The sequence below is a fragment of the Pelobates fuscus genome, chromosome 1, assembly GCF_036172605.1.
Source record: "Pelobates fuscus isolate aPelFus1 chromosome 1, aPelFus1.pri, whole genome shotgun sequence".
Classification (NCBI taxonomy): Eukaryota; Metazoa; Chordata; class Amphibia; order Anura; family Pelobatidae; genus Pelobates; species Pelobates fuscus.
Window position 1 is genome coordinate 464,584,833 of NC_086317.1, and position 11,794 is coordinate 464,596,626.

General features: G+C 42.0%; 1 protein-coding gene across 1 annotated transcript; it reads right to left on the bottom strand.

The window, feature by feature from the left end:
• Nucleotides 1–7,455: 7,455 nt before the first annotated feature.
• Nucleotides 7,456–11,794, bottom strand: NDUFC2 (NADH:ubiquinone oxidoreductase subunit C2). The gene is made up of 3 exons (XM_063431224.1): nt 11,546–11,794; nt 8,776–8,919; nt 7,456–7,582 (listed from the first exon to the last, which is right to left on the bottom strand). Exons 1-3 carry the CDS (start codon nt 11,682–11,684, stop codon nt 7,533–7,535), a joined length of 333 nt encoding a protein of 110 aa, XP_063287294.1. The 5' UTR covers nt 11,685–11,794; the 3' UTR covers nt 7,456–7,532.

Consider the following 11,794-nt stretch of genomic DNA (forward strand, 5'->3'; position numbering starts at 1 on the left):
TTTTTTATTTAATCCCCCCAGCCTCCTTACCTTTTGGAGTGCTGAGGGGATTCCCTGGGGTCCAGTGGTGCTGCTGGGCTCCTGGGGGGGCCGGTCACCCGGCGGGCTGGCTCGTCCTGCGGGCGCGCGAGGGAGCACTCTCCCCTGAGTGCTTCCTCTTCAGCTCCCTCGCGCGCCGCGTACTGATACCGGCGCCGGAAGATGACGTCATCTTCCGGCTCCGGTATCAGTGTGGTGCGCGAGGGAGCTGAAGAGGAAGCACTCAGGGGAGAGTGCTCCCTCGCGTACCATCCGGCCGCGGGTGTAAGCAGGGCCAGCCTCGGGGGGCACGGAGGTGGCCGGCTCCTGGGCCCCCCAGGAGAAGAGGCTGGCCCAGAGCGTACATACCGGGTCGCAGGGGCGGCCGGGCCCCCTGGTGGGCCGGGCCCGGTCGCAGCCGCGACCCCTGCGACCCTGGTATGTACGCCACTGCGGCCACGTATGGAATGGAGACAAAGTAAACATATTAATGCCCTAGATGTACAGTTGTAATCAAAATTATTCAACCCCCATTGAAAATCAGGTTTATTGTCAAAATACAGACTTTCACTTGTTTGCAATGAACAAATCAAACAAAAGCAATTGTAATAGCTCAACACAACAAATGCTTGAAGTGGTTTCTGCAAATTCAACTAAAAATGCAACTTATAATGGCTTCTCCAGTCTACTAAACAAAACCGTGGGAGAGAAGAGGGTAGGCTGAGGTAAAGCGGAATGGTGTGAAGGGAGAATTAAAGGTATTCTCCAGTGCCAGGAAAATATATTAGTTTTCCTGGCACTGTAGGACCCTGTAGTGCCCCTCTCCCTCCCACCCCCATCCCAAGTTGCTGAAGGGGTTAAAACCCCTTCAGTGACTTACCGGAGTCCAGCGCCGATGTCCCTTGGCGCTGGTCAGGCTCCGCCTACTCTCCTTCCCCGCTGGCGGAGGAGACCTAATGCGCATGCGCGGCAATGGACGCGCATTAGAACTCCCCATAGGAAAGCATTATTTAATGCTTTCATGTGGGGATTTCGGTGACGCTGGAGGTCCTCACATATTGTGAGGATGTCCAGCGTTGCTTAAAACACTTTTCATCTTCTATGAACACGGAAGTCCTTCGAGTGACTGTCTGATAGACAGCCACTAGAGGAGGACTTAACCCTGCAAGGTAAATATTGCAGTTTATGAAAACTGCAATAATTACACTTGCAGGGGTAGTGGGATTTGGCACCCAGACCACTCCACTGGGCAGAAGTGGTCTGGGTGCCTGGAGTATCCCTTTCATAAATTTGTGCACAGAGGTGGTTCATCTATGATATATGGCCTGCAGGCAGTGTATTGAGTGGCATTTGGCAATGTATGGTGTAACGAATGCTGGTATTTCGTATACCCGTTTGTTCGTATGCTCCTGAACTACTAGGGACTTAGTGATTATAGCCCGCAGCACGGAGCGCTGATTTGTACGTTCCCGAAAATCAAAGCATAAAAGTAAATCCAGCGGTCTCGACTGAGTGCCCAAACATCAGTCGAGACTAGATGATGGGTACAACAGGATTAATTTTATTCAGGCAAGATGGCCAAGTTTTATGCAATTCAGGAATACAGTATACACTCCCACATAAACTCCCACAACATGCCCACGAATTTCTGAGTCACAATGACTCTGCATAAAACACAAAATATCAAAAAAGCAAAAAAATACACATAAAACATATAGGAACCCTCAGAAATATATTCCCAGATAGCTTGGATCTGAGTGCCCAAGTTGTCCAAATAGTGCACAGATTTCACGAACGCAGGCGAATTGTTTTGACCGACCACTCATGAGGTGCCTGCCCAAAACAGTTCCATAGTTTCGGTGGTAGTGGTTGGTCAATTTCGGGAGTTCCAAACCAAATAAAACAACAAACGTTTTCCCCGGCTCATAGGTAGTGTTTGTTCACCTTGTTCGTGTGAACAAACGTACCGAACAGCGCTCTCCTGGCTTGTCTGGGAAAAGAAGCCGGTGTTCGTGAAGTTGTCCAGTGTTGAGTTGTCCAGCGGGGTTGAGTGTCCGATTTGGAGTTCCAGACACTCGAAGACCAAGTCCCGCTGCCTCCTTTCGTGCGACAAAATGGCTGCTGTTTTCTCCAGCACGTGGCTTTCGGTAATACTTAATCCTGTGGTTTTCTTTGAACTATGTGAGCCAGGGGGTGGTCGGTGTGCGGTAGATTTATCTACTGAACGCAGAAAAATAACTTTTGGGAAACAAAGTATGTAGTTTCGTCACACATGAGAGGCCAGTAACAAATTGTTCTGTTAATAGATTTGCTAGCTCAATTAAACTGCAATCTCTAATTTTTTTGCATGACAGAGTTCCTTTAATTTTGTTATAAAATATGTTCCCTCCCTGACTCACCTATTATCTGTTGCCAGGTGAGTCTTGTTTAAGTCCGAAATTATACTAAAGTTCATTCAGGTGTTTTCACAGAAAATCTATTTATTCACAGAATGAGATAAGATTTTACTCTCACTCCTACTTGGTCATGCTTCAGCAATGCAATATTTACTTTACAGGCTGTGTCCCACACCACACTTTGACATGTTCTTCTCACAAGGAGTTTCCAAATAAGAGCCCCAAAAATCTACAAGAACACGTCAGGAGATATTAATAACACGGTCACTGCAAAACTGTTGTTACAAAATGTGTCTGCTAGTATTTACAAAAAAATGATCCCAAGAAATTTGGTCCATGGCTCAAAACAAATAGTGAAAGTGTCTGCAGAATCTTGATGCTTGTTGGATTCACTAGTACTGTAACGTTATGGTTTTGAAACACTTCAAACACTACACAGCACACCGCAACACACACACACACACTGGACTGAACACCAAAAGAAAAAAAAGGATTTCTGTCAAACTCTATCAGGGTTATTTACTAAAGGGAAAATTCTGAGGATAAGTGAATTTTAAAGTAGCTGAACAGGAAGCATAGCTGACACAGAGAATGTTTCCAGTTCAGGTATCTTTGCCTTAAAATTGAATTCACTTAAAATTCCTGACCATTCTCACTCTAGTAAATAACTCTGTAAATCAAACTTAGTTCAAACCAGTCACATACTAGGATCACAGTAGGCTATCTCCCACTCAAGTTGGTTTAAGTGGCACTGGTAGCAAGGCAAGAGGATTGTTTTTTTTTTTTTATTATTATTTACTGAACAACACACTGCCAAAAAAAACCAACTAATTTTCTTTCCACAAATACGGAGAAAGACCTATCAAGTTGTAAATTAGTGATTCCAAGTTGGTTAACGTAGCAGGGGCTTATTACAGCAGTAACCACCAGTTTAACTATAGGATCGATGACTCTTATTAAACAGGACATATCTATCTCTAAATCAACATTTGTGTAAATTGCACTGTGCCACTGGCAGGAGCTTGGCACAGCAGTAACCTAACCAGTCTCACTAGAATAAATAACCCAGGCTAGCTATCTCCCACTCAAACTTGGTGTATGTGGCAACGGCAGTTTCTAAGCAAGAGAAACTTGTTTTGTTTTCCTTTTTTTTTCAAACAAAAATAATTTTCTTTCTACAAACACTTAACAGAAGACTTGTAAAACTGTACATTAGTGATTTAAAGTTGAGTTAAATGGCAGAGTGTCTGCTAGCAGTAGACACAGCACTAACCTATACACCAGTCTCACACTGAGATCAATAAAACATATTGTAGCTCCCATTCAAAGTTGTTTTAACCCCTTAAGGACCAAACTTCTGGAATAAAAGGGAATCATGACGTGTCACACACGTCATGTGTCCTTAAGGGGTTAAAGGATCACTCCACTGCCCACATACAAAATTTTTTTTTACTGTTCAATAGATATACTCCCAATGGAAACATGCATTCATTTAAGTATGCATTGTTTTCATTGTTGGTAGATCTCTTCTCTGCAGCCTTTGCAAGCCCTCCCCCTTTTCCCCAGCCCAGACTTTCTGACCAATCATAGAGTTTATCTCCACTGAGCTAACCAAACCAGGAAGTAACAGGACCGGTTGTCTGATTGACAGCCAGGGGGGTGTAACAAGGCTAATTTATAAAAGTTCCAATTTATATTGAAATCTCCCTTTTTTGTAAAATAAAAAAAGGGACACGCTCTTCACACTTAAACACATCAGCAAGCTGAAGTGCTTTAGGGTCCCTTTAAGTGCCACTGACAGCAGCTTGCTTGATACGTAGCACCCTAAGCCTAGCCTCACACTAAATCAATAGTACAGGTTATTTCCTTCCCCCCACCCAGTCACACCCCTACTTTTTTTGGTGCAAGAGAAGGAGCCCCTCATTCAGGAACGGAAGCCCTAATTCGAAAGCATCCAAACATATTTGGTTATCGCCTTGTTTGCTCAGTTTCACATCCGCATGGCACTTTAGAGATACAGATTTCAACCAAACCTCAATCAGGACAAAACCAAATGCTCATGTTTAATGTTCCCTGTCACACACATTACAAGACAAAAGCACAAATATTGAAATCTAGGTTGTTTTTTTTGCCAACCTCCTTTTTTCCTATGATTAAGCAGAAGGACGGTGGCTCTCCTGGAGTCCAGTGGGGATCACCTGTTATTATTTCTGTTTGTACACCCATGCTATCAGCATACATCAAATAAGTGACGTTGTAGTACAAATACAAACTCTGTCACACCCTTTGTTTAAAAAAAAAAAAAAAAAATACCCCACAAACAAACCAGACCTGATTTTGAAAATATGTATTTTCTGCACGCTATTAAATCAACTCTGATATGGCGAAAGAGGGATATGATGTCATTCAAAATCTCAGTGTGATTCTAATATTCCATAGCCCAGAATAAACAGAAATACAAAACTGTACATAAAAAAAAAAAAAAGCAATCAAAAAACATCTTACTACAGTGACTTATTGATATATTGTGATTATTTTGCTTAGAGCGCCCCTTAGTGTTCGGTTAACACCATTACACCAAAGTCTCATAAGACTTTTTTTTTATTTTGTAATTCTTTATTTTTATTGTGCATAAGTGAACAAGTCGTCCTGCACCGTCACAATAACGAGTGCAAGAACATGCATTTAACCCCTTAAGGACCAAACTTCTGGAATAAAAGGGAATCATGACATGTCACACATGTCGTGTCCTTAAGTGGTTAAGGGTAAAGTACAAGAAGTAACTGCACACATGTTAGTGAGATAGCTAGGGCTCTATTGTTACATGCATATCCTATGTGTGTAGGCATATGAGTAGAGCGGTAACTATTAGTCGCTCATATATGTGTGGTGATGTGAAAACATTTATGCATTACATGCTTATAGTACAAGAATATAAGGAAGGTAGACGATTTCAAGATAGTGCCAGGCATACGGGCTTAGTAACATGAGAGTAGCAGGTGACAGGCCGTCTGGCGGCATGGCCTGTGTGTGTAACGCAACATTATGTGATTAGCAGAGCATTGTCATGAGGACGCCAAGTTTTAAACAAAAAGAAAACAAGAACAAGATTCAGACATGGAGGATTACTTAAGTGTACTCTTGTGTTAGCTAGTCTCAGGTGAGGTGGCTGCTGTGTGGTCTGGGCAGCGTCCTTTGCAACACGGGCATTATGCAGGGGCTCCTGCGCTCTCCCGGAGTGTGGTGACCTTGTCAGCCTATACCAAGCATAGGAAAAAGCTTTGTGAATGTGTGAAAGTCCTGCTGGGGCCGAACAAGAGGCAGCGTTGTGCTTGTTGTTGATCTTCCTGTCCGCCCGACTCTGTTGTGCTCCGCTCTGGTATAGCCAGTAGATGGCGTGTCTGTCTGGATCGCTGGGGCTCTCTTTGGCGGTAAGGGGGGGGGGGGAGTGGGTAGGCAACGGCTCAGTGTCGCCAGCATAGGGGTGAGGAGAGTGGCCGTCCCTCCCCAGCCTGCCTCCTCGGTTTCAAGATTATGGGAAACCCTCATGTCTGGTGTCGGCAGGTTCACCAGGGTGCACGCAGCATAGGTAGCATGCCCCGGCATCGTTTCAGGTTTGATGTCAGTGAGTATTTTCCCTAAAAGCAGCCTATGTAGCAGGAGCTCCTCTCATAAGACTATATCTTATGTAGGAAAAGAAAAGATCAATTGCCATTAGAAGAGATGGGAATATGAAGCCAATTAAATTGCTAGCAGGTTCAGCCTGACAGACAGGCAACTATGGTCACCAGCTCTATCATATATTCCTGAAATGGACACATCCTGAGGGGCAGCACAAGAAAAGGTTTTAGAAGCCCAATAAACATTAATACAATGATGGGAGAAGCTACTAAGAACTAAAGTGAGAATTCAGAGCTCTGGAGAACCGATAATAAAAAACACAGACTTACTCCGTTGTAGTTCACATATCATCTCATCTTTTATTTGGAGAGCATTGCATATGTATTATAGCATTAGTCTACTGCGCATGTGTACAGAAAAAGAAGCAACAATTACTTTTTACTGCGCATTTGTGCGGGAGGATAAGGGCTTACTTGAGAACGTCTTATCTAAGCTAGGTTAGAATTCCAAGGTTAACAAAAAGTAACATTTCATGGATTTACTGCAGAAAACTGCTGACAGAAGCAGGGGTGGAAGAATTTAACTTTTAACCCTCTCAGACGTGGAAGAACTTAACAAGTGCAAATAAAATAGTGCGTATATAAAGATTAAAATACAATAAAAGAGGGTGCTACTATCACCTATGTGGGTCACTCCACCACACATAAATAAGTGCAAATATAATAGTAATTTAAGTGGTGAGAGCACACACACAAGAACAATATAAATGTGTTACCCTTTTGTCAAATAGATTCCTGTAGAAACAAAACAGGAAAAACAATCATAGGGTAAAAACTTACAAATAGTGAATACATGGATAAACTCACATATTCCTGAGCCACTTAATAAAAGCTGGCTCAGACTAAGAACGTAGAATAGACAAGGAGTGGTGTAGGCTGGATACAAATTCTGACTGTTTCCTTGCCCCTTTTTTAACTTGCATCCTGGGCATTTTAAAGAAGGTGCAATAAAACAGTCAGAATTTGTATCCAGCCTACACCACTCTTTATCCATTCTACGTTCTTAGTCTGAGCCAGCTTTTATTAGGTGGCTCAGGGATATGTGAGTTTATCCATGTATTCACTATTTTAAACTATTTGTACGTTTTTACCCTATGATTGTTTTTCCTGTTTTGTTTCTACAGGAATCTATTTGACAAAAGGGTAACATATTTATATTGTTCTTGTGTGTGCTCTCACCACTTCCATTACTATTATATTTGCACTTATTTATGTGTGGTGGAGCGACCCACATAGCCAGCTTTTATTAAGTGGCTCAGGAATGTGTGAGAGAAAACGGTTTATTAAAAGAATGATAATTAGAGTCACACTTTTGTTTGGATTTTTTTTATTGGTGTATAAATTAGTTTACCACAATAATTGGAAAAATGTAATTTCCAAAAAAAAAAAAAAAAAAGTCTTCCAACAGTATGCTGATGGGTTGGACTGCCAAGAACATCTAACGTATGGGAACCCAAGGTTCCAGTAGTTCAGCCATAGTTTTAGGTTCTGAAATAAAAATAAAATCCAAGGTTATAAGTGAAGGAGATGGAAAGAGGAGCAAGAATAAGAATATTAAGCTCTGGTCAACTCAGTCATGGTTATAACTCTTAAAAGTGCCAATATTAAAAAAAATAAATAAAAAAAATAATATTTAGATCAACATTAAAAAAAATAAAAAAATAAAAATATTTTGTAACCCAAATTGAAAAAGTTCAAATAAAAAGTTGTGCAAGTTCCTGCGGTATAACCCAGCTGCGTTAGCCATTATGTACAGAAGGTTGTCTGAACCGCCATATTAATTAATTTACATATCGCACAGTATACAAGGAATGTACACTACTCTAATACCACCATATCACTGGATCCCTCTAGTGTTAAAGGGGTCTGAAAGGACCCACATTTGTTTAAATTGATCATTGTCTGCATGGACAACCAGGAGGCAAATACTTTGTAATTCTCAAGGAAAAACAAACAAACATCTACTTGTCCTAAGGACTAAAGCTAGAGAACACGAACACACACATACACACCCCCCCCCCTCTGAATTTTCATTAATTAATATCGAATGGGAAGAAAACAGGAATAAAACCAAAATAGAAAAAACAAAAAGATAAGAAATAAATAAATCTCCAGCTCACTTATAATCACAATCTTAGCCCTCATTCAGATTTAAATTATGAAATTTCAAAAGTTTAGTAAACGCTCTATGTACCTCTTACAGAGTGTGTGCAATATACGAAGTGTGGTGTTTTCTACCTGTTTGTAATGTGTGTTACACTCCATGTTGCTGTGCAGATTTACTTTAAAAAACATTTTTTAAAAAAATGTACTGCCTGAAGACTTACCACACTGGCTACTCTAATATCCATGTCCAGCAACTGACCCCACAAAACCAAGCATTCATGGGTTCCAACATCACCAGGAGGAAAAATAAAACCACACAAACCCCCCTATCTCTGCAAGGTAAATGCATTCTACTTCAATCCCTGGTTCCAGGACTAGTATCCTGAACAAATAACATGTAGGAAGATATTTGTCCATACTGGAGTATGGTTAAATGTGGACATCACCAAAGGTTTAGGTTATTATTGTTTCTTCCAACACATAAATGCAGAAATGGAACAGTTCTGAATCAGAGAAACAGATAAAGTTGTATTGTTGCCCATTTATGTGGTAGGCCTCAGCAACTCAGAGCATACCTGGCTTCTTGAAATCTTCTGGGTGTTGTCTCATGTATTCATACAGGTCACGATCTCGCTTTGCATTCTGGTAATTCTCGTTTTTAGTTAGAAAGTAGCCAACGTAAACTCCAATACTGGTAAGAAGCAACTGACGGTGCACACCTGAGAATGACAATGATGAGCCCTTGCTATCAGATTGCAAAAAGGAAAACTAGTTTTTACACAGAATCTGGAACTAAATGAAATGGTATATTGTTTCAGGTTATATTTCAAGTTGCAGCTATAAAATTATCTTTCACAAGAAATAAAATAAAAAAAAATCTATTTCCAAATACTGTATGCAATATAGTCTTCATGAGGTGTGTCAGTGGAAGGTATGATCCCTGGCCTGGTCAGCACAGGTGGACCTGATGTGAGCTGTGAGGGATACTTAGTCACATTTGTTTATATTTATTTATCGAGTCAACTATGTTCATAAGCTAACAGTTACCAAAGGAAATGCTACCTACTACATAGCATATTCCTCTGAGATACCAGGGCTCGTGATGCAAATGGACTTTCATGGGGATTGCAGAGAGCACCAACATGTGCATACACGGATGGGACCTTACTAAATACACAGCATATATCCCTTTACACCCCAACATGTTGGCTAGCACAGAGGTGGCAAACAACTAAATCTAAACCTCTTTGAGGTATTGCTGTCAAATATCTATGCAAGATAGTGTATACTATATGCTTTTATTATATTTAGTCTTATTTCCAACATTATATACTAGGGATGCACCAAAATTTTCGGCCAAGTATGGGCCTATCCCATTTCGGCCCCCCCAAAAAGTCAAATCACACTACACATTAAATTTTACACAAATTACATTTTACAAAAATTACATCACTTCAGAAACACACACTGCATTATATATATACACACACACACTACACAAACACACTGCATTCATTTTACGCACACTACACAGACACTGCATTCACTTTACACACACACTACACAAACACTGCATTCACTTTACACACACTACACAAATAAACACTGCATCCACCAGACAACACACACACACAGCTCCCCTGTCTAAACACACTGCATCCACTACATGTGGCATGTATATTTTGTGCATTTACCTTAAGAAATAGTTTATTTTTTAAAAATGGTAAATGTACAGAATATCGGCAAGTTATTGGCTATCGGACTGAAAGTTCACAGATTATCGGTATCGGCTCTAAAAAAAAAAAATCAATATCGGTCGATCCCTACTAACGAACGTTCTAACTTTGGAACTTTCAACTCCCTGTCAGTGGAACAGGTAGTGGCGCAGACCCAGCTAAGAAGTAAAGCGGAAACGTTATTTTCATCCCTCATATAACGGTATATAAGCAAGAAATTCCTAGATAGACACTAGCTTCCTCGTGTTCACCAAGCAGTGCTGGTTAGTTTTAGTAATTTACTTTAACATTATCTCATCTGTCTCAGTAGCTGTCTTGCCAAGGTGGGCTATATGTTAGTTTGCAAATATATCTAAACATGAAAAGCATTATCTTACTATGACAAGAAGTGCAGTCTTCAATGTGTTTGACACTTATTTTGTGTATCATGCTTTTACTCTACATTATAAAAAAAAAAAACGAAAGCACGTGAATGCATTTAGTATTAGTAAAAAAAAAAAAATCTTCCCTCTAGTAGCACGTATGACAGCAGGAGGCAAGTGTTCTACTTCACCAAAGTAAATATAATGGCAGCTGCAGATCATGGTATTGGGACAGCAGGAGCAGTGATCATTATTAATGATCTTGTGAGGGACAACCCTTGTTTGCTCTTACAGGGAGTATTAAGTAGTAGCAGGCCACAGTGTGGAGCAAACTGCCCTCCTTCAGAATTAGTGTGATGTCAGGAACTAAATGAGGTGCATAGCTTCATGCTTTCCCTAAAATTGTGTGATTGTAAGAGAAGAATCAGTGTCCTTCCCCAGTATTCATGTGATAGAAGGAGCAGGGAGCCAATATTTCACAAGACTGCAAAAACAAAGCATAGAGCACCCTAATATTTAGTTGACTGTAACAGAGCAAGGGTCTACCCATTATTTAGACGAGTGAAGTAACGAGCAGGGTGCCCATTATTTAGGTTGCTGGCTCCCAACAGCTCACATTTTGTCAATATCCTCAGTGAAAAAGAATTGTGAAATGCCTAAATCCTACACTGTTGCTGAGCTTTGACAAGTGCATTGGGAACTACTCATATAGGTGACATAGGAAGCCGAGAAGGGTGTTACTCATAATTTAAAGCCCACATTATTTAGACTTTAGAGGCATATTACGGTGCTTCCCACCAACTACTGAGGTGAATGTAGAGGCAGTGCTCTCTATTAATGGGGGCGGCGGGAGGGGGCTCCCCATTAATGGGGGCGGCGGGAGGGGGGGGGTACAGAAGCAGTGCAGGGTGCTCCCATTAATTAGGGGGAGTGGAGAGGCAGCGCAGAGGGGGGCTCCCCATTAATTAGGGGAAGTGTAGAGGCAGTGCAGGGTGCTCCCCATTAATTAGGGGGAGTGGAGAAGCAGCGCAGGGGGGGCTCCCCATTAATTAGGGGAAGTGTAGAGGCAGTGCAGGGTGCTCCCCATTAATTAGGGGGAGTGGAGAAGCAGCGCAGGGGGGGCTCCCCATTAATTAGGGGGAGTGGAGAAGCAGCGCAGGGGGGGCTCCCCATTAATTAGGGGGAGTGGAGAGGCAGTGCAGGGTGCTCCAGTCCTGGTGGTATAATAAGGGTGACATTGGTCTCACCTGTCCTTACCGCAGGGAAGCGGCGGATGGCATTGTGGGTAATGGCGGTCAGGTAACCCAAGAAGCCGCACCACAGTGAGTTCCTGTTCACCAGGTTCGGGGGCGGCAAACGCCGAGCCTCGTCTGGCAGCCAACCCATGGCGGTGCAGTGAGCTTCCCAAGGACACCGGGGGACTGCTTCCTGCGACGGACCGGAGTCTCTGCTTAAATGTCCTCCCGGAAACAAGGGGCTGGTAAAAAGGTTCCGCC

Coding starts and splice junctions, on each gene's coding strand:
- NDUFC2 (XM_063431224.1), bottom strand. CDS start 11,684: ATGGGTTGGCTGCCAGACGAGGCTCGGCGTTTGCCGCCCCCGAACCTG. Junction 8,920..11,545: donor CTTCCCTGCGGTAAGGACAG/GTGAGACCAATG, acceptor TGTCATTCTCAG/GTGTGCACCGTCAGTTGCTT. Junction 7,583..8,775: donor AGAAGATTTCAAGAAGCCAG/GTATGCTCTGAG, acceptor TTTTTATTTCAG/AACCTAAAACTATGGCTGAA.